The sequence below is a fragment of the Opisthocomus hoazin genome, chromosome 3, assembly GCF_030867145.1.
Source record: "Opisthocomus hoazin isolate bOpiHoa1 chromosome 3, bOpiHoa1.hap1, whole genome shotgun sequence".
NCBI lineage: Eukaryota > Metazoa > Chordata > Aves > Opisthocomiformes > Opisthocomidae > Opisthocomus > Opisthocomus hoazin.
Genome location: NC_134416.1, coordinates 11,068,858 through 11,092,393, shown reverse-complemented (window position 1 = coordinate 11,092,393; position 23,536 = coordinate 11,068,858). Strand labels below are relative to the sequence as shown.

Here is a 23,536-nt window from a genome sequence, read left to right as displayed (position 1 = left end):
TTCCTTCAAGACTCCTAATCTTCAGGAGAAATGTTCCAATATAATTTTTTTGGTGTAACCTGTCTAAGAATGGGAGATCAGCTCTGTATGTGTCTTAGGACTACAGTCATATATAAAAAGGGTAATTATAAAAGCACATTTGCAATGTTCATGTTTGTTTTTTGATGTATGAACTGTTCCTGTTAGCACCTCTGTGCTTGGGTACAAAGTAAGAAATTCTATATAACTGTATTCTATAATGATGCTGTATGTCTAATTTAAAAAAAAAATTATTTTTGACAGTCCAGAAACCAACATTTCCCATTCTCCTCAGTCAGCAGGAAGCCTGGATAATTTGGAAATCCACAGATTTGTGAGCCACCAGGGGAAAAAAAATGCTGAGTAAAGTCTGTGCTTTGAAAGGAGTTGATCACCTACTCCCCAAGACTGACTTTCGGACCAGGATCCACTGGGTCCCTAAGAAAGGCCCAGTCACAACTGTGGGCTCCTACCCCATGTAGTTGTTGGTGGCAGGTGCTATTCCACCGGTCACTATTATTTGTTAGACTGGTTTTGCTTCTCTAACATAGTTTGATTACCTGGAAAACAAAATAACAGATCTGGATTGTAAGCCTTCTGTTTTGTAGTAACAAGGAAATTCCTCTATAAAGAAGAAAAAAAAAATACAGATCTCCATATTGTGCACTTATCACATTTTCCAGGTATTTTTACCATTGCTTTAATTCAGAAACCTCTTCTTGGCCCTAGGGAAAGAGGATCCCTACTACTATTATTCAAGTAAGGAAAGGAAGGGACTTACAGTGTAGAATCTGACTTGACATGAGGAACTCAATTCAGTTGTCTAAACACAGGTGTCCAGTGTCATCTAGAGCATGCTTCCCTGAAAAACGTCCAATGGCTTGCTCTGGAACAGTGTGATTTGGGTTTTTCTGATGGTGCAGTATGGGACGTGATGATCCCATGTGGGTGTCTCAAATCACCTAGGATATCTCAAATGGCGCCAGGTACCGATATCTTACACTCCTATGCTAAGAATTCTACATTTGAGTATCTCTACAGAGATGTTCACATGATGCTGAAGAGCAAAGTTTTCCCATGGCTAACAAATCTGCTTTGTTCTCAAGCTGTACATCTTCATTTTGCTTCCAGGGCTATATTGAGACAGCAAGCAAACTTGTCAAGAAACATCATGAAAAACAAGTAATATTGGCTTCATGTAGTATCAGTCAATAGTTACATGGAAACATTACTGACCCTGAAACATTGTACCTGAAATGACTTTTGGTTCCATTTCCATGGGTAGGATTACTCAGTTCAGTTGTTCTGCCTGACATATCACCTTTCAGATTGCTTTGACAGAATAAACCAATGGCATGACCGTGCTGGAAGTAGGTTAGCAGTCAGCAGAGGATCGCATAATTTCATTTACTACCCATATCAAGAACATATGTATTTTTCAACTAAATGTGTCCAGGACGTAATACAGTCCCTAATTAGGTCCTTTATTAATTACAGAGCAAGTGTTTAGGGCCTGAATGTAATATTGCGTTAGGGCTTTTGATGAATACGTTGTCTGCCGTAACAGCCACAGCAGCAATGGAATTTTGTTGTGAAGATTATATGAGAGTGGATGATAAAATATCTTCAATTAATTCATAGCAATAGGCTTTGCATTAAGTTTGAGCTATAATAACTTTAAACAGGTCTGGAAAGAAAACCAAAACTATTAATCAAGAAGCGTGCTGACCACTGTGCAAGATCCGAGTTAAGAAGCAGGTACTTACACCTATATGGAAAGCAGTGCAGCAGCTTAGGACATTACAGAGCTCTCACAGGAGAGTAGTTTTGTTTTCTACTAAAATACATCCCCTGTGAATTCTTCAATTTCACACTAATAAATTTAGTATCTTACCAATTATGTGAACAAACTCTCAATTTCATTTTGTCTCAGAGTTTGTTAATCTTAGCCGTGGTCCAGTTTTTATGAGCTGCAACTCTATGAACATTCCCCATGCAGATGTCCGGGACAAGGAAGAATGAAGGTGCAGCTGAGGCCCTGATCTGGGTTCACATTTAAGTTGTAGTTTCTGGCATGGGAACTGGTTTCTTTGTTTTCAAAAAAACCCCAGGAAAGTCTTTGCTTTCCACTTATGAAATGAAGATAATGTGTGCTCCACCAGGAGAGCAAGCTGAGAATAAATTCTTCAAAACTTGCGAGACTTCTTAGGTACGTGTTGCTGAGGATGGAATAAAAAAAAAAAAAGAATTATTTTTTTCCAATGTCTTTTTCTCAGTCATAGGCCTTACACTTTCATCTTTTCCTCCAGTACCTTCTTCTGAAGTCCTTGGAGATAACTGCGCTTCAAAATAAAAAATCAAACCAAACCAAAAACTGTAGGCTAGATCCATAAACAGAGATAAATTTTTAAATTAGGACTGAGGTAGAGCTAAATAATATAAAATTTTAAAAAAAGATGCTGATTCTCAAATCTTCATTCAGCTGTATTCTAAACCATGGAGAGGTCTGAATGCTTTAGTTTTCTGGAAAGAAAAGTCTGTATGCTTAATGTAGGGGCAGAATCCTGGTCAAGATGCAAAGACTAAGTATGTCTTCTTGTCTTGTCTCACTATTTCAATCTTTTGCAATCTGACAATGCTTTTTGAGTTGAGAGCTAAAATGGTATAAGATGTTTCATTTTTTTCAAACCACAGCCTAGCTGGAGTCTTTTCCTTCTCTGTTGTAGACATTTGCTCCATGGTTACACAGCTCATGTGGGATGAGAGATTCAGATCCAGCTCCTTTGAGGGAAGAAAATCATTCCTTCTCTTTTCTGGGACTGCATCTTAATTTTAAGCTGACAAGACATTTATCACTTCTTCATTTGACACTTTACCACAACTGAGAAATGAATTAAAAATTCCTTGAGATAAAAGAGATGAAGAAGAACATGAGTTTCTTGGGTAGGACTTTTTGACTGTTTCTCAACATTTTCTTGCTATCCATGTGCCCTCTACCCTGCGGTACGGTTTACTGTTAATCTTTTCTTCCTCAGCAGAATTCTGAAAAGGACGTATTTTTCCCACTTCCTCTCTAAATCACTTCTCCAGAAACAGTGCCACAGACCATAAATACCACCACCACGATCCCCTTTCTGCTTCCCTTTTCCATTTGAATCATTCCAGTCCAATCCCACTGTTAAGTAGAGATGGGTCAGTTTCTGCTTCTGTCACTCGGGGAGCTCAGGAGGGCTACACACTCCTGAAAACTGCTTGCAGTGTATAGGTTAAAATTCCCCATGATAGGTATTTTTGACCTTACTTTTACACCTTTCCTTGTTTTAAAGTATTTTCTAAGCTCTTCATTGGTCTACCCTTTGTGTCCTTTTTTAATTCCTCTTAGGATCATTGCAGGATATGATACCACCTGTCTAAGCTTCCTTACTAACTGGTTGGCAGAGTATGCAATGCCGAGCATGGAACTTACTCCTGCCTTCCTCTTCACTTTCCAATTTTTCCTTGCTTCCACCTGCTAATAGCTCCATTGGGGATCTGTTTTTTTTTCTTCTGTTTATCTTATACCCTCCTCAGCTCCCTTTCTGAAATGAACTGGACAGGATACCGAAATAAATGTTTTCTGTTCAATATTCTTTCCTTTTTTTTTTTTAAATTTCCCTTCATCTTCAAATTCCTCAGTAAAGCAAGCAGCTTTTCTTCATTTAGCTCTGCATAACATACCTGACCAGACAAGTCTCCTCAGTTAATATGTCACGGCCTTTAGTCCTCGATCCAGCACTTGCTTGTGAGCGGTGTGCTTCACATTTAACTTGACACTGGTTTACCTTTAGCATTCATTGAGTCCATTCAACCAATGTCTTTGAAAGAATATCTTTATCTGTTTGGTTTTAGACCACTACTTTCCAGAACTGCTGTAAATATCTACATCCTTCTTTGATCTACAAAATTAAGGCAAGTTGTACTTCTAGATACACTGAAGCAGATTTTGCTTTTATTTATGTGTGTTTGTACTTAAGTAACTATTGATTTCAGTTCATATGTCACTAGGTCATTCAGATCAAAGTTTGACAACAGAAGTGCAAAAAAGCAAAACTGATAATTGTAACTGGAGTAAAAAAATCAGCCAATTATTGGAAGCAGAACAGTTACTAAATTTTATAATTTAGGATGACTTCTATGGTATTCGGGAACTCGTCATTTAAGGACTATCCGATTTTCTCTAGTAGCTGGTGTTACCTCATCAAAGTCTGCAATGATTTCATTCAGCAAGCGCAGACATTCTACTCCTTGGTTATTCATCTCGGTCTGGGAATAGAAGTCAGCAAATCCAGGAATAGAAGCAAACATCACACCAACAGCATCATAGGACTGAGAGTATAATTCCTAAAAGAAGAATGAAGTAAAATTAGTTGAAGTGGTAATATAGGCAAGAGAATGTAATTTGCTGCAATTCAAATAAATTTCTTGCTTGTTCCATGCATAATACCTTAATATCTGAGGTTAGATTTAGTATATTAAGCGTTAGTGAAGTTCAGCAGCAGGAGGTTGTCAGCTCTCACATTTTTATCACAGATTATATGCAGGGTTTGCCCTTTCTCTGAAAGCCTGCTCTTTCTGCTTCTGAGGTCAGGGGGCTACACCAGCAAAAATGAAATGGAATTTTTCATTTTAATTTTTATGTGGAACCACTTGAAGAAATGAAGGATTCATTTGCAAGTATGAATACCAGAGAATCAAACACTGTTAGGCAAGTAAAAGGAACCTAATATTTATTATTTAGTATTGTTTAAGTTGGCCTTGTAAATGTTTGAATTTAGCAATTTATTTCTGATATTGTTGCTTAACAGGGATCTGGTGGGACCACTTAAAATATCTATTATCATCTCTTTGTAAAGAGTCCTCCCAGTTACCACATTTTCTGGCGGATAATTTATACTTCACACTACTGCAGCTCTTCAGAAGTTTGTTTATTCACAGGTTTTCAGAGAGCCTTTACTCTATGGTGAACTATAGTTTTCCTAAGATGACTAGTCATTTGGCTGCCTGGATCTGGGAGAGGTTCCTGCTATTAGGCTTTGAAAGGAGGGAGAAACAGAACTGAGGGTGACAATGGAGTTACGAGGACAGAAAGCAGCTTATAAGGGATCAGACACAGGAGGCTATTAGGATAAAGTATGCCCTGGGGTAAATTTCCACTTATTCATGTAATTCATTCTGATACTGAATGACAGATTTATTGATGGATGGGTTCTTGTGATTACATATGTGAAAATACAGTCAGTTCTTCTCCGAACCCAAACAAATTTTTAGGAACAAAAATAAATTCAACTTTAAAACTGCTGAGGACATAGACCCTCCACAACTCCTGATGTGCTTTTCTAGTGGCTAACATATCACAACAGTGTGCATTACCCAGCGGCCCATACTTTCATTTCTGTTCTGGGACTTCTCTTCTGACATGCTGAACTGCAGTAGTTGTTTCTCATTGTTCTTGTTAGTATGCTTTAGGAACTTTTAGTGCTTTGCTCTCATCATAAAAGAACTTACTGCTGGATACCATACACCTAATGTGGACATCTCATGCTTCTCTTCTTCCTTCATCCTGCTTCTCCCTAGAAAAGCACCCTGGACGCCTGCCCTGCACTTTGCCGTACTGCAAATGCTGCTACTTATCTAGACTCTTTAACAAGATGTCCTACAGTAAAAGTGGGAAAATTCTGCTGGTTTCCAAGGACACTGCAAAGCTTTGATTGAGAAAAATCATGATTGATTTCCATCCTGCTCTTACACTTTATTTCACCAACAAACATCTACAGGGTCATGGAAGCCATACTCTAAGGACATTCTTATCCCCTTTCATGGGTATAGAAAAAGGTAATACACACATTAGTTCGTGGATTCTTTTGGAAGACTAGACAATATGTGCTAAGAGAAGTATATATACACTCAGGCATACTTTTTCTTCAGATTATGAAGATAGAAAACAACCGGCTGAGCCTTCAGCTGCTCAGTTTTTCTATTTTTGGTAAGAAGCATCAAGACAGAAATAACACATCCATGACAAAATGCTTACAGTACACATTTGGGAATTCATTTTATGAGAGCAGAGAAATTAACTTAATGGCCAGACATGAACTGCAGGATTGACTGTGCTGAAATCTGGTAGATGTTACAGCCAGCCGGCTCATGCATAAATCATCCCCAAGTATAGTCACTCTGGAAATTGCCTTACAAAAAGCAAGGGTGGTGGAATTGAATTCAGTGGCAAATTATTGAAGCATCAGCAGTGATCCATGGGGCATCTGCTTGTTTCTGAAGATTATTATGCATGTAAGCGTATGGGAATGGATGTGTAAGAGAGGACACGTATTCCCTGAGAATTCATGATGCAGATAAGCCAGAACACTGTCATCATTGGTATCAGGGTCCGCTCCATTTGCAATGAAGCATTTTAACCTGATTGCTTTCACACACACATAATTTTTCAGGTGCAGAGCAGTGTTTTTATGGCAGTTTAATACCCACAGAGTGTAAAATTCCTCAAGAGGCCAATTTCTAAAGTGCCTTGTCTTGTAGCTTCTCACTATGTCATCTTTCCTTAGGTTATATTTGAAATCACATCTTCAAAACACAATGATTCTTTATTGTGTGGTCTAATTTGTCTGGCTACGCCTTTCCAAAATGTACAATCAGAAAAGGGTAGCCTTGATTCCTTTTTGCTGCACAATGAATAGATAAGGCAGTGCTGGCAACCTAAATCTTACAACATTTGTAACATCTCCATTATAAAATGTAATTCCAACATTACATGAGAAAATTCCAGTTTCATCATACAATAGCCTTTATTCACAGATAATATTATAATATGCATTTGTCTTATTTCAGAAAAAGACTTACTACTGCTTTCAGAAACTAATTCTGGACTTCCCTTTAACCTTTCAGCAACCTCACTACAAACTCTGTCTTAGGAAGACCCAGAGACTCCATTATCAAGCTTTTCTTTGTGTACTACAACCACTCTCTAGGAACATAGCCACAAACTATTCTTCTGAAGTGGGTGTTTTGTTAACTGCCCAAAAGAGGCAATTCAGGGGTGATATGAAATGGCAAAAACATTCTCTTGGGTCTGAAGATGTGAGAGACCCTGGTCTGTTGCAGCCTATTGCAAAGATTCCTTCCATGATAACTGGCAGGTCTTTAATAATACTTTTGCAACACTGGGCTGTCTTAAGGTTGCAGAGACATTCTGTTAAATTCACAGATTTCTTTTAGGAATATTAGACTTTCATAGACTCATAGGTTGGAAGGGACCTCTGAATGTCATTAATTGCACTTCCCACTCAAAGTAAGGTCAGTTAAGTGAAGTCTCTCATGGCCTTGTTCAGCTGAGAGTTGAGTATCTCCAAGACTGGAGATGTCACAACCCCTCTGAGCCCTGATGCAATAATCACTTTCCAGGGGATTTGTTTTTTTGCCTTGTATCTAACTGAGATTTTTATTCCTGCAGCTGGTGTCATTGCCTCTTTCCCTTTCACTTGCATGTTGGAGAAGAGTTTGGCTCTGTCTTCTCTATAAACACCTGTTAGTGATTTGAAGGCAACGATGAGATCCTCTTTCAGCCTTTTCCTCTTCAGCTTGAATGAACCCAGATCTCTCAGCCTCTCCTCATATGTCATGTGTGTCTAATCATCTTGGTGGCCCTCCACTAGACTCGCTTTAATAGGATCATATGTCTTATACTGGAGAGCCTCAACCTGGAAACCCCACTCCAGATGTCCTAGAAGTGCAGAACCCTTTACTTTAAAACATTAATATTTTTTTATGTGGATCAGATAACAAATATTGGCAGTATTTGTGTAACAAATTCTATAGAGAACTAAGTTCTAACAATTTCCTAACAGATCTGCTTATCTTTTGCTAATTAGAAAAAAGGATCGGAAATAAAACTGATACATACTTCATTATCCCGATCCTTCTCCAGGAAGTGACGGGCAACATGACTGGGTAAAATATTCCGTAGCATATTTTCATTGTGCTCCCTTAACTCCTTCATTTCATTGATTTCTTCTTTTGCTTGAACACGCCACAGAAAATCCAGCCTCGCTGTGTATTCGAGCTGTAGTTCCAGAAAGAAAAATAAAACAAAAGTAGCACCTGACAAGATAAGAGTAGAGATTGTACTGTCATCCTGGCATGCTGCTCCTGCCATGTAACTACCTTCAGTGCTGCTGAGGATCTTTGACTCTGAAAGAATTTGATTTCATCACCAGAAAAAGAGATTATTTCTTTGCCTGATGTATGGTGTCTCAGAGGAATCTTGGGCAAAATAAGATTTGTAATGCTACTGCTGTGATCTGTGACTAGAAAAAGTCACAAAATTATTTTCATTTTAAACACCTTTTTATTAGTTAGATAATGGAGTCAGACAGGAGATAAGGTAGTGGAAGATATTGGTATTGGTCAGTCTAAACTCTTTGCGGAGGCAGGGAGTTTACTTCTCAAGGATGAGCATCTTTCAGCACAACTGTATGTAACAGCCCAACACACTCCCTAAGATAACTTTCTAATATGTGGCACCAAAATCAGGTATTTCTATCTTTGGCACATGCAGTTATTTGCAATTTAAGTCTTTTAAGAGACAGTGAAAGACATGCTATTTGATACACCCTCAAATACTCTGTCCCTGATGTACTGTGGATCCAGAGCCTGCAGTTTAATACATGCACAGTGGCAGTGCTTGATACTCTCAGATACAAACAAAAGTTACATGGTTTTCATGCTGTATGTGTACAGAACAAAAGGAAGCTTCCTGCACAACACAGCTTATATATGCATATATATGTATCTTGTATTTTTATAGATATACATATGAACGCATATTCATATATACATAAATGGCAACAATCTGCTAGCTGACATGGGGAACGTGTTGAAACATCGCGCTTTTTGCCGGAGAGGCACATGTGTCAGCACATGGACAAGACCAACACTGCCAGAACTTCTGGGTGCATTACAGTGGTGGAGGGTTTTAACGAGATTTTCAGGCAGATGATACTGTAGCTTGCACAAGAGGTGACTTATTAAACTACAGTCTTATTGAAAATGGTGGAAATTTATCTGTGTGTAGTAAACTGAAAGAAAATGTATTTATGAGGCTTGAGATGGTATAAGCAAAGATAATAATCTAATACTCAGCAGAGAAGAGTATTATAGCAGCAAATAAATGCAGTTTACAATTGGAAGAAACATCAAATAGTTTGCCAAAAGGTGCTGGGATTAAGGAAGTGGTTGGGACATAGCTCCTGTACCAAGCTGCAGTAAAGGGCAAGACTGCAGCGCGTGGGAGTGACTAAAACGGGGTTCAGGCATTGTTTAATGATTCGTCTGAATTTTTTTCACCAGCAGCATCCAGCGGCAAACTGTTCAGAAGAAAATGCAAAGCATCTTGCAAGGGGCCTTATAGGTTGACTGTATGCCAGGGAGCTTTCCTTCCTAAAAGCTAAGAGACTCTGGCTTGACATAAGCTTCCAAAGCTTGTATGTATTTTATCAGTGATTTACTTGCCCTCTGGATGCTGTTGCCACCTTTATAAACAATTAATCTCTTTTCAAGTTCTAGTATCTTGATCTTCCATCTTGTGATTCCCTACATTAACTGCACCAAAAAAAACCTGTCAGGAAAACATAATGTTAAATCATTTTTTCCAGCATTTTTCAGTTTCCTTCCCCCTTCTTTTTGTGCCAGATGACAGAGCCCAAACCAGATTGTAACTGACTTTTATCTCTACCAGCTGACTGAGAAGGCAACATTGACTATAATTTTGCAAGGACTTCTAAAGGTATTTTGCAGATTGGTTGGGAGCAAGAGCTGCTGGTGGATTCTGAGTTCTTTGATGCTTCAGACATTTAGTGCCACTACAATAAGAGCTTTGCAGAAAACTGTAGCACAGTTTTTCACAGCTGATTTTTTATGCTGCTGTACAGGAAAATTTCACATCTCTAAACCTACCTCTGAATAGCAACAGCTAATCTTTACATTTTAGATAATGTCATTCTGGTTATTTTTAATCACATTATGACATGAAGTATTTTTCTTGTATCATCAGTGGACAGCTGAGATGACACCGTCAGTTCGAAGATAAAAGGGTGTCTCACATATGAGGACTGAAAACAGAACATTTAAGAAGATGTTTTGCTGAGTTCTGGTATTTGTTAAAAATAACAGAATTATAGGGTCGAGGTTTGGGTTTATTTTTTGATTGTGCAAATAAACGTTCCTGGGCACAGTGGTGCCAATAAAATGACTGTCTGCAACATAAATCTTCAAATGTACAGGTTTTCTTGCCCTGATATATAGCTTTCAGAAATACCCCTAATTCCAGTAGCGAGTGACAAAAATAAAGATGTTTTACACAGAAAACCTAACACTGCCTATGTCCTCTCAACGCAGTACAACTCCATCTCTCTGCAGACAGTTACCACATGCAAGGAAAGCAAAAGGTAAGGATCAGCGTTTGAGAGAGAGCATATGAGAAAAGAAGATTTACATCCCAAAAGGACGCTTTCAACCACTGAAAACAGTCTAACTCTATATAAAACCAGCAGATAATCCTTTCTTCACTACTCTAAAATCTGAATATAGATAATGAAGATAATGAAGAAACCCGAACAGCACCAGAATTAGGTATGTTTCTTCCTCGCTTTTTTGTCTTCCAATTGGAAGAATCTCCTCTGCATTCCCTCATTCCTCCCCTTTTCCCCAGGCATGGAGAAGGTTCCGGGGGTCATTCTTGTTGGCAGATAAATTGCTGTGTAGTGATGTCAGTCCTTCCTCCCTTTCCACAAGGCTCTATAGAGCTAAGCTACAGCCCTGACATCCAGAGTTTATTAGGTACATAGCTGTCTGTGCCTGCCCTGTCAAAGTTCAAGTCTTCCTTTGTGCCAGAGAGTCACAGAAGCAGAGGAGCAAACCAGTCTGTTAGTCAACACTTCCCTACACCACAGCACTCACCTGGTGTAAGCAAGTTCTATGCTCAGATCTAAAAGAAACTAGAGAACTTTGCCCTCTGTTTTATAAGACCTCTTTTTGGGTCTGATTGATTGGGGTGAAGGGAGAAGAAGGACTGAGTCTACTGTGGGCGGTTTTATTTCCTCTTTGTAATGGTTAAAACCTTCCCTTTTAAAGCCATGATAGAAGGATTCACTGCGGGTTAATAAGCTATTTGTATCGTGCATTTTCACTAGAGATGTATTTCTAGCTAAGAAGACAGTATATGGTATTGTATTTTGATAAGATTTGAAGGGATAGTTTGTTTTCATTCAAAATGTTCTACCTAACTCATTAAAAAGATGAAGCAGTAAATGAACACATTTTACAATAGAATAAGTCTAGCCTCGAAATTATCCACAACGCTTCTGTCAGTGCTTGTTCTCGAGTAGTTTGCAGGAACGCTACTGTGAAATATATATTACTCACATTAAAAAGAGGTGCTTCTAGATGAAATAGAGTTTTTATTAGGGAATTAGCCTTTTTAGCCTGAAGTCATGTACCAGTAACAGAACAGCTTTTAATTATGGGTTTAGCACTCGAAACACTTAAGATTTATTGGCTGAAGTACAGGTAAGATTTTAAGAAAGCTCTGAGTCTGATTAAACAGTCTCACGCAACATCTTATTGAATCTAACTTAAATTCCGGGTGCAAAACCGGGGATTAACTTTAAATCACAACAGAAAAAAAACTAAAAAAATCATTTTTTGTAAATCCACCTGGAATGAGGCAAGTTTTAAGCTATTCTACTTCAGACTACTTTTGCAGCTTGTAAGAAGCAAAGCTGTGGTGGAGGACAACTTTATTAGATTTGCTGGGCTTCCCATCGATACTGACTATTGAAGAAATTTTTTTAAATGCTCTGGACAAAATTTTTATATATAGTTTTACCTTGTATTTTTACAGAGACCTTTAAGTTAACTCCATAATAGGAAATTAACCAATACAAGGAAATGTTCCTAGGCACTGCCATGGGATATTGTTAAACTGATAGAGTGGCACTACGAATCGTTTGGCAGGACATGCAGGAGTTGCACATCTCAGGGACCATTTCCAGGGGTAGTTTGAGTGCAGCCACTGTTTTATGGAACAAGGAAGATTAACAGGATGGGAGAAGACTGTGCTGTGCTAACAGGCCTCTGGGCAGGAATTACTTTTAAACACCTCAGATCAGGTTTCTGTAGAAGACAGATATTTGCACTCAGAACTGTGATCCCGTAGAGTATTGCTAGATTCTGCCTAATCCTTGCTTGACCTAAAGTCCTTTAGTGTTTTCTTTCTTAGTAATTCCTCTTGCTTTAGACCATTCCCAACCCTTTGATCTGTATCTTTGCATATGTTAAAAATCAGTGGGAGTGCTACAAGGCTTCAAAAAGGGCAAGAAGGAGGACACAGGGAACTACAGGCTGGTCAGCCTCACCTCCATCCTGTGAAAGATGATGGAGCAGCTCATTCTAGAGGTCATCATCAAGCAAGTGGAGGAAAATGGTGGTTATGGGAGACAGTAACTGACAGTAAATGACCAGCTGGGTAGATGGGGGGACAGCAGTGGATGTTGTCTACCTAGACTTCAGCAAGGCTTTTGACACTGTCTCCCATAACATCCTCCTAGGGAAGCTCAGGAAGTGTGGGCTGGATGAGTGGTCGGTGAGGTGGATTGGGAACTGGCTGAATGGCAGAACTCAGAGGGCTGTCATCAGCGACACTGAGTCTAGTTGGAGGCCGGTAACTAGTGGAGTCACCCAGGGATCACTACTGGGCCCAGTCTTGTTCAACTTCTTCATCAATGACCTGGATGAAGAGTTAGAGTGTACCCTCAGTGAGTTTGCTGATGACACCAAACTGGGAGGAGTGGTGGATACACTGGCAGGCTGTGCTGCCATTCAGCGTGACCTGGACAGGCTGGAAAGCTGGGCAGAGAGGAACCTGATGAGGTTCAACAAAGGCAAATGCAGGGTCCTGCACCTGGGGAGGAACAACCCCATGCATCAGTACAGGCTTGGGGTGGACCTACTGCGGCCTAGCTCTGTGGAGAGGGAACTGGGTGTCCTGGTGGACGACAGGGTGACCAGTGTGTCCTGGTTGCCAAGAAAGCCAATGGGGTCCTTGGATGCATTAGGAAGAGTGTGGCCAGCAGGTCGAAGGAGGTTCTCCTTCCCCTCTACACTGCCTTGGTGAGGCCCCATCTGGAGTACTGTGTCCAGTTCTGGGCTCCCCACTTCAAGAAAGATGAGGAGCTACTGGAGCGGAAGGCTACGAGGATGGTGAGGGGACTGGAACATCTGTCCTACGAGGAGAGCACGGGCAATAAACAGGAGGAGCTGGAAGCCATTATACAGCAGGACGGATACGACTTGGTTGCCATCAGAGAAACGTGGTGGGACAACTCGCATGACTGGCATGCTGTCATGGATGTCTACAGACTCTTTAGGAAAGACAGGTCAACAAGGAGAGGTGGGGGAGTTGCTCTATATGTGAGGGAGCAACTGGAATGCATTGAACTTGGCCTGGGGGCAAATGAGGAACGAATTGAGAGCTTGTGAGTTAGAATTAAGGGACAGGCTCACATGGGTGACATTACGGTGGGTGTGTACTACAGGCCACCTGACCAGGAGGAGGAGGTTGATGAGACCTTCTACAGGCAGCTACAAGCAGCCTCATAATCACAGGCCCTGATTCTCATGGGGGACTTCAACCACCCTGATATCAGCTGGGAAGACCATACAGCTAGGCAGGCGCAATCCAGGAGGTTCCTACAGAGCATCGATGACAACTTTCTGATGCAAGTGGTGGAGGAACCAACAAGGAGAGGCTCTCTGCTGGACCTTGTATTAACAAACAAGGAGGGACTGGTGGAGGATGTGGAGGTTGGAGGTAGACTCGGCTGCAGTGACCATGAAATGGTTGAGTTCAGGATCCTGCGTGGAGGAAGCAGGGTGATACGCAGGATCAAAACCTTGGACTTCAGTAGGGCTAACTTTGGCCTCTTCAAGGAGCCACTAGGAGGAATCCCATGGGCCAAGGCTCTCGAAGGCAGAGGGGTCTAAGAGTGCGGGTCGCTCTTCAAACGTCACTTCCTCCATGCTCAGGAGCGGTGCATCCCCCTGAGAAAGAAATCGAACAAAGGAAGCAGGAGACCTGCATGGTTAAACAAGGATCTTCCAGCGGAGATCAGGCAGAAGAGAAAGGTCCATGGAATGTGGAAAGAGGGGCAGGCCACTTGGGAAGAGTATAGGAATGTGGTCAGAGCGTGCAGGGATGCGACGAGGAAGTCCAAAGCCCAGCTGGAATTGAATCTGGCAAGGGATGTCAAAAACAACAAGAAGGGCTTCTTCAACTACATCAGCAGCAAAAGGAAGGCTAGGGACAATGCGGGGCCGCTGCTGAATGAGGCGGGTGTCCTGGTGACGGAGGATGCGGAGAAGGCAGAGCTACTGAATGCCTTCTTTGCTTCAGTCTTCAGTGCTAAGACTGGCCCTCAGGAATCCCAGGCCCCGGAGGTAAGAGAAGAAGCCTACAGAGAGGACGACTTTCCCTTGGTCGAGGAGGACTGTGTGAGGGATTGCTTAAGCAATCTGGATGTCCACAAATCCATGGGCCCCGATGGAATGCACTCACGAGTGCTGAGAGAGCTGGCGGATGTCATTGCTGAGCCACTCTCCATCTTCTTTGAGAGGTCCTGGAGGACAGGATAGGTGCCTGAGGACTGGAGAAAGGCCAATGTCACTCCAATCTTCAAAAAGGGCAAGAAGGAGGACCCAGGGAACTACAGGCCAGTCAGCCTCACCTCCATCCCGGGAAAGGTGATGGAGCAGCTTATCCTGGAGGCCATCATCAAGCAAGTGGAGGAAAAGAAGGTTATCAGGAGTAGTCAGCATGGATTCACCAAGGGGAAGTCATGCCTGACCAATCTGATAGCTTTCTACAATGACATGACTGGCTGAGTTGACAAAGGGAGAGTCGTGGATGTTGTCTACCTAGACTTCAGCAAGGCTTTCGACACAGTCTCCCATAATATCCTCCTAGGGAAGCTCAGGAAGTATGGGCTGGATGAGTGGTCGGTGAAGTGGATAGAGAACTGGCTGAATGGCAGAACTCAGAGGGTTGTCATTAGCAGCGCTGAGTCTAGTTGGAGGCTGGTAATTAGTGGTGTCCCTCAGGGGTCACTACTGGGCCCAGTCTTGTTCAACTTCTTCATCAACGACCTGGATGAAGAGTTGGAAAGTACCATGTGTGTGGTAGACACACTGGAAGGCTGTGCTGCCATTCAGCGTGACTTGGACAGGCTGGAAAGCTGGGCGGAGAGCAACCTGATGAGGTTCAATAAGGGCAAATGCAGGGTCCTGCACCTGGGGAGGAATAACCCCATGCACCACTACAGGCTTGGGGCGGACCTGCTGGAGAGCAGCTCTGCGGAGAGGGACCTGGGTGTCCTGGTGGATCAGGGGTGCATCAAGAAGAGTGTGGCCAGCAGGAGGAGGGAGGTTCTCCTTCCCCTCTACACTGCCCTAGTGAGGCCTCATCTGGAGTACTGTGTCCAGTTCTGGGCACCCCAGTTCAAGAAAGATGAAGAGCTGCTGGAGAAAGTCCAGCGGAGGGCTACAAGGATGGTGAGGGGACTGGAGCATCTCTCCTACAAGGAGAGGCTGAGGGAGCTGGGCTTGTTCAGCCTGAAGAAGAGAAGGTTGAGAGGGCACCTAATATATACTTACAAATATCTGAAGGGTGGGTGTCAGGAGGAAGAGGCCAAGGTCTTTTCAGTAGTGCCCAGCAACAGGACAAGGGGCAATGGGCACAAACTGAAGCACAGGAAGTTCCGTCTGAACATGAGGAAGAACTTCTTCCCTCTGAGGATGACGAAGCATTGGAACAGGCTGCCCACGGAGGTTGTGGAGTCTCCTTCTCTGGAGATATTCAAGACCCGCCTGGACAAGGTCCTCTACAGCCTACTGTAGGTGACCCTGCTTCGGCAGGGGGGGTTGGACTAGATGACCCACAGAGGTCTCTTCCAACACCTAACATTCTGTGATTCTGTGAAGACTTATCACAAATTTGGCATTCGGGGGCATTCAGTTCTTATGTATTGCATATTTTTCCTAAATGGGCTTTATGTCTTGATAAAGATATAGCAAAGTACATTGTCTTTCATCAAACTTAAATCTGAGCCCAAAGCACCTTTCATGCTTACCTTCCCCAACTCACTTATTCCTCATTTCCTCAGAAATAAGATAAAAAGGAGGCAAATTACCAGAATATTTATATCTTGCCTTCTTTTTGCTCTCCTATGGAAGGAATGGAGCCTGTAGGTACCTCCACAACTTATAAAGTTATTGTAATATTGTAATAAAGTGTATAATATTGTGTTATTCATCACAGCAACATTTTTCTCTCATTGGTTCATTCAAATTAGGATTGAAATGTACTGGTATTCATCAGCCTGATGCTCTTGAAGAGAATATCTTTAAGCAAGTTGAACATGCAGGCCAGTGTCTAACAGCAACTGTGTTTGTTTCATTCTTTAATGCAGTGGTCCCATTCGTCTTTGTGTAAACAGAAACTGCCAGAATTTGGCATATCTGACATGCAGCAGCCTAGAGGTTGCCAGCCAGAAACACTGTGGAGAAAACACTGCACTTTAGGTGGCTTTTACTTGATGCATTTTTTGTTTTAAACCTGAATTTGTCGTACTCCACTCTCCCTGTGCACAGTGTATGGATTCTTGAAACGCCTGGTTTCTCAGTTCCTCCTCGAGGATATAAATCTCAAAGCTCTGCAGCCCCTAAATCCTCCTGGTTATGATCTAGGTCCATATGAAAGAATTCTTGCAAGTGGTCCATGAGCCAAAGAAGTTAGTGTTGGTGCTTAACCACAAATTTTCCTGATTTCCTCAAATCTGGTGTTTTTCCTCTATGAACATAATAAGCTGTTTTATGGGAGTTTTATTATTTACTGTTTGTTATTCCCTTTCTTCAGTTTGGTTTTATGCCTACTCAAACTCACCAAAGCAGTCAGAATGCCACCGGAGTTGTACTTTACATTGTAAATGAAGTCCCGTTTGTTCCTTCAGTTTCTATTAGAAAATGCAGTATAACTTGTGTATTGCTGAATATAATATTGCACATGTTCTTTAAGAATGATAGGTGTTGTCAGATGTGGGCTTTCTTTAATCTGATTCTGCACGTGGTTTATTAAATTGTTAAAGGTCATATGCTTAAGTGGATAAAAAGGCAGTTGATATTTTGAAATTAATTATTGTCACATCCTGCAATTGCAAGTGATATACTGAATGGTTAAAGCAAATGTTTGCATTACCTGTTGACCATGATAAAATACGGCTAAAAGGAACATTGCCATCAGTAGTAAAGATGCCTCCTTTGTACCCAGGAAGTCTGTGCTGGAAAAAAAATCCAAAGTAAAATACAGTTATTGATTTCTCAGTGTTGTAATTGTTCAGAAATTTCATTTCATAATGCACCATGGTACTTTTTGTTGTTCTTTAAAAAATTTATTTGAAAATTTAACTTAGCAATAATTAGTTCAAGAGAACAGGAGAGTAATTAGAGTGATCACTGTTTGGAGACAAATTTAGTAAATAACTAAACTGCAGCCTACAGTAGGTACACAAAAGGTGATGATCTTTGTCTTTCAAATATGGTAGAAAGCTATGTGTCAGTCGTTCTCTTTTCCTGGGAGCCTGGTAAACAACCAGGAACACCACAGCCCCTGGAGAGTACAGAAGATGGGAGCTGAATGGGTAAAGGTTGAGGCTGGAGTTGAGAATCTTTCAGATTGTGAAAGTAAATGCCCAGTGAATGGGCCTAGGGGTAAAAGAAAAACCCAAAGGCAGGTGCTGAAAGATAAACATCCCCATGTTGTGAGAGAGGTTTGGAGAAGAAGACAGATGAGTTAAGAAAGGAGGTGTGGATCAAAGGGAAAGAAAAATTGGCAAACAGTAATTAGGACTGGTTTTACTGAACCACAAAGAGGAAAGCAGAGAAGAAATGTCTGCCTATGAAAGGGGAAGTAAAAGAAACTCTTGCAGACAGTAGTGAATCAATGAAGATGAACCAAGACGGTACCACCTATATGAAACCTTCTGTATGAAATCAGTGAGATACTGTGTGTGGAGCACGAAGAAAGTGTGACATAAAAAGGTGAAAGCGGCCCAGAGCAGTTAAAGTGGGTTTCAAATATGAGAAGAAATTAGTTCTGTGGAGAGGTGAAAAAATTGAAGACATTGAGTGTGTGTCATACCAGAGGGTTTAAAAAGGCATGTTTCCCAGGAGGGAAGACATAAATAGAGAGGTGGGGGAACTGGTAGGGCAAATGTTATAGTAAACCAGAAGGGAGAAGGAACAAAATACGGAGGCAAATGAAGTGTGGATATTTGACAACTATTTTGTTGAAGGGAGATTAGTAAAGATGAGGAAGTTGTTAAGAGGTGTCTAAAGCTTGAAGTTCTGAAAAAAGCTGATAAAGGAGTGAACAAGGAGGAGAAGCTGGAAGAGACTTTCAGAAACTCTTCTGTCTGCCTTGAGATTTAAGCATAAAGGTAAGTCCCAACTCTGAATCCATTTGTCATAGTAATTCTGAAAAAAAATATCAGGTGGTATTTGTCAGAGGAAGACTCCTGTGACAGAAAAATTACCAAGGAAGAGCAGAGCTTGATGGAGGCTAAACTAAAAGGAAATTTTCTTGTGAGTGAGCTAACTGAACTGACTTTGTGGGCCTAATGAAGACCTTACCGTGAGGAAATATGCCACTATGGGATGAGTAATCAGCAAAAGACAGGCAGGAAGCACCTTTGTTATCTCCAAATATTTTGGAATTCAAATGTTTCCCATTTTGAAGTTGCCTGCAATACAACCTCCCAAAGATTTACTTCCAGAAGGAACTCTTTTACACTGGCTAGGAGTAACAGCCTCAGAGGTCTTCATTATGAGCTCATCTGTTATTGCATATCGTGTTAATGTAGCTATAGCTACAAATATCTGACCTAAATGAGGCTTGTAGTGAGCTGTACAACCTTTCATTTAACTAATTGGCATAGCTAAGAAAACAGATAAGTTTCTGGGCACAAAGCCTTGAACCTCGTGCTTCCTAATGACAGAGCTGAAGTTCAGATTCTTCTCTTGCGTGTGGAGCACATCAGATGAGTTCCCTATGTCATGGGCTGTTGGCTACTCTAGACGATATTCCTTGCTCTATCTTACTGTTCTGTGATGAAAGTCACTGGGGAGTTTCGTTGGCACAGGGAATAGAAACTACTCTGACTTCTTGAAGGTTTTCATACAAGGGAGAATCTTTCTTTGCCATGCTTGATTAGTGACAAAAATTAAATACAATGACCATGATTTCTACTTCATGTTACTTAGCCAAAGTATTGCTTACTGCCATTTGTCGTATTTGCTGGGCTCTGCTGTGAATATGCTAAATGTCGTATCATTCCATATTATCACAAGAAGGACGTGGAGCTGTTGGAGCGGGTCCAGAGGAAAGCCACACAGATGATCTGAGGGCTGGAGCACCTCTCCTACGAGGAAAGGCGGAGAGAGCTGGGGCTGTTAAGCCTGGAGCAGAGAAGGCTGCAGGGTGACCTTGGACCAGCCTTTCAGTACCTGAAGGGGGACTATAGGAAAGATGGGGAAAATCTTTTCAGCAGGACTTGTTGCAATAGGACAAGGACTAATGGCTTTAAACTAAGGGAGGGTAAGGAAGAAATTTTTTATGATATGGGTGGTGAAAAACTAGAACAGGTTGCCCAGAGAGGTAGTGGAGGCCTCATCCCTGGAAACATTCAAGACCAGGTTGAATGGGGATCTGAGAAACCTGGTCTAGTTGAAGATGTTCCTGCTCACTGCAGGGGGTTTGGTCTAGATGACCTCTAGGAGTCCCTTCCAACCCAAAGCATTCTATGATTCTAAGATTCTATGACTAGTCTGTAGGACCATAACTAGCATTAGAAGAAGGAACTGCATCCCAAATCTTTAGTACCTTGCTACTGTAGGAAGCTAGTGTGAAAAGGTATGCGTGCAAAGCCTTACTATATGTAAAGCTGTGGCTGCTGTGAGAACTAATTGTGCTGCATATTCATGCTTTTTTGTCATTCTGAGGATCTTCATCTGGCAGGCACTTCCAAGCACAAGCAACTGCAATATTAAATTGGTCAAGCATCAAAAACTGAAGAAGGGTTTTTCTGAATGAGTTAAATCACTGCTGCTCTAGATTCAATTATTGCGACACTTGGTGAACCCTCTGACTTTGCAAATTACTGTGGCTCTTCTGCACTCCTCTTCAACTCATTTTTCTGGGAAGGAAGCTCGAGAGGAGCAGACTGTGCTCCAAATGCAAAAATGGAGTCATTCCTGTATTCCTTATATTACTTATATCTTTCACAACTACACATTATAGTTTGCATTTTATTCAGTTAAAACCCTTTCCCTAAAAAATCAGGTGTTCTTTCCTTAAATTGAGGTGAGAGTTTCAATCAGTATCTCTGGAGTTTTCAAGAACAGAAGCAATCAATATATATGCGGCATAATGCATATTTTTAGCAATATGGATAGACTATGGAAGACATAAAAGACAAACCCGGCTCAATATTTAAATGCCCTCATGAAATAAACATTTTGATAAAAACACCTGAGAAAGAATCACACTATAATTCTTTTTGGATTAGTCATTGCCTCTTGCCACCATCACTCCATATTTAACTGTGGTGCTATCCCATACTCTGACAAGACTTGTCCAATCACCTTATTAAATAGAAGTTCCTAAAGGGAGCTGTGAACACTTACTCTCCATTGTGGTTAAAGTTGTCGTATTGCAGAAAAAGTGAAGCATAAATGGTCTCAGTCAGCAGAGAATAGATTGCAATCATGATGAGAAGTACTGCCAGCTTCAGGACAGAGTTGAGACGAAGAAAGACTGCACAAGTCACCATTGCCAGCACACCAGTGAAGACAAAATACTGAACAGAAAACAGCAGCGGTTACTTTCAGTGATCAGTGACTACCTATTCACTCCATAAATATCTACATAATTGATCAAGTGGTTAGAACTATAAAAAAAATTGCCCTGAATTTCAGTGCTCAGCTAAGTCTTCTTAGGGTACAGGGCACTCTGAAAATAAGGGTTTTGCTAAAACAGAACGTGAAATTACAAATTGTCTATTTTACATGGCACCTCCGTGTTAGCAGAAATACTCCTCTGTGCCTTTACGGTATTTCATTGTATTAGAATGGAAAGGGTATCCTGAAGCGTAAAAAGAGGACACGGAGAGATATTGCATGCAGTGGTTTGCTAATGAAAAGTCAACTGACAGAAAATAATTTTTGGATTCTGAACTTCCACAAGACCCACATTAATCAGGATGGGAGAATCGTTAATCCCTTTCCCATGATACTTGAACAGAGGATAAAGCCACAGGTTTGGGTGGGTTTTTATTTATTTATTTTTTAATTTTTAATATTGCAGATCTAACTTAGTTACATTACTCTCTTAAAATGTCATGCTTGGAAGTTTTATTCGTATTTCATTTTCTAATCTTTTCATTGTCTCATTTTTCTCAATGATTAGTCATCTGTCAAATGCAATCCATACAGCTGATACCGGATATAGAGAGACAATCCTGGCTATGAGCTGTCGAGGTTTAAAATAGCAACACCAACACCCACAGTGCAGATGTAGTTTAAATTAACTCCTATCATACAGCTTTAGGAGAGATATCATTCATTCTTCTGAGTACAGTTTTTCTTTAGTTTAGTTCCTCTGTAGGAAAGTCTGCATGCCTGCAATTAGTGGCGTATTGATGCCAGCATCATGACACTGCCATATGACTTTCTAAGCAACAAACTTCTTATATCTGCACATGACCAACCCATTGATCTTGTTGCCTGCTTGCTCATCATAGAGAGGATTTTTATTTTCTCCAAATGCAAATTTAAAATAACTACAACAGAATAACTGCTGGTTTTGCTGTGTAAGAAGTATCAGCCTGCATTAGCTTCATATGAATTCAGTAGTGTGTTCTATTGCAGTAGGTTCATTGAAGCATTGCTGGGTGTGTTTCCAGCATAAAGGTTCTGCATGAAGTTCAAAGGTGGAAACTTGGTTGCAATGCCCCATTAGACCATAAGATTGATTCCTTCTGCAACCTGCCTCTGTTTTTTTTATCAGCATATGGATAGATACAAAGCTTCAATTTCACAGTGTTGTTGAGGCATTTGACTCCACCACCAGAACACAGGTCACTGAATCCAGGTAGAGGTTGCTGTGTAACCTTTGTGGATTCGTGCCTCAGATTCAAAAGTTCCCTCAGAAATACCTCAGGATAGGAACAGATGTCCGTAAAAGACACAGATGAATTGAATGTCTGGTTCTTCAGGGCTACTGGTTTGTCAAAATCACACCATAGCTGTGAAGAAAGAAAAGAAAATCAGGGCTACATTGTGCACTGATTGCTAAGTGCTTGTGTGGCTGGCTGGCTGGCTGGGTTCAGGGATGGAACTGGCTGATCTGCTGCTCCCCATGCCAGTTCCGTAACTGGCACCAAGGGCTAAATGGACAGTAAGAAGACATACTGTGCAGATGAAATGGAAAGGGGAAGCTGTTCTTCTTACAGACGTCATCTCAGTAGGCTTCCTATGCTTTCTTGTTGCCAAAGGGGAAAGATGAGATCCTCTGGGAGTTCCAGAGGACTGATGTTGGACTCTTTATTAAGACTTATGCTCTCAAAGTGTTTATACTTTGCTATAAACTCTAGAGAAAATTATTAAATTGGGAGTATGAAATCATACTGCACATGTGTACTTGTCTACAAGCAGGTTTTTTCCTGCTACATTGCTATGGACAGTGCGAAAGCATACTGTGGGCCCAGAATTGCAACTGTCATGTCTAGAATAGAATGGGATGAAAATTCATTCATGATACAATGGTTTTGAGAATGTAATACTGCCTTTTGCTGTTATGAACTACCATATTAATGGTATTTTAAACTAGCTGTATTAAATATAAACAAACTAGCAGTGTTGAGTTGCAATGCATCATGTTCTTAGAACACAGGAAAAGAATCATTAATGGTTTTGTATTTTTCAGTTAAAGAAGACCGAGTCTCCTGTTACACGTACTAAACCAATCTGGGTGTTTATACTAGTCTGTTTCACCAACCTGATAGTTCCCCTATCTTTCTTTCCAACAGAGTTAGAAAGCTTGTTTAATTAGGCCCAATTTCTTGTAATTAAATTCTAATTTTTAACTTGGAACTCTCTTGTTTGTTCTTTCAGCAATTCAGTCATCTCTGCAATGCAGCAACATTTTCTAGGCTGTCTGTGCAGTCCTACATGAGAATGGATAGTTAATGGTACCTTCTGCAAGTTGACAAGGTGTACAGCACCTCTCTGCAGGGCAGAGTGCCCCGAGAACCACTCTAGGTGTCTTTTTAAAAGACCTTCAGGATCAGAAACTTTATTCTAA

The 23,536-nt window shown here is 41.0% G+C and overlaps 1 protein-coding gene across 2 annotated transcripts in view; it reads right to left on the bottom strand.

The window, feature by feature from the left end:
• ADCY8 (adenylate cyclase 8) overlaps positions 1 to 23,536 on the bottom strand; it is a 141,195-nt gene that overhangs the window by 7,133 nt on the left and 110,526 nt on the right. For both annotated transcript variants that reach the window (XM_009941668.2, XM_075415543.1), the window contains 5 exons: positions 22,389 to 22,478; positions 20,860 to 21,032; positions 17,375 to 17,456; positions 7,973 to 8,131; positions 4,252 to 4,398 (listed from right to left, as the gene is read on the bottom strand). In XM_009941668.2, coding sequence (XP_009939970.2) covers positions 4,252 to 4,398; positions 7,973 to 8,131; positions 17,375 to 17,456; positions 20,860 to 21,032; positions 22,389 to 22,478 — 651 coding nt within the window. The remainder of the gene's footprint in view (positions 1 to 4,251; positions 4,399 to 7,972; positions 8,132 to 17,374; positions 17,457 to 20,859; positions 21,033 to 22,388; positions 22,479 to 23,536) is intronic.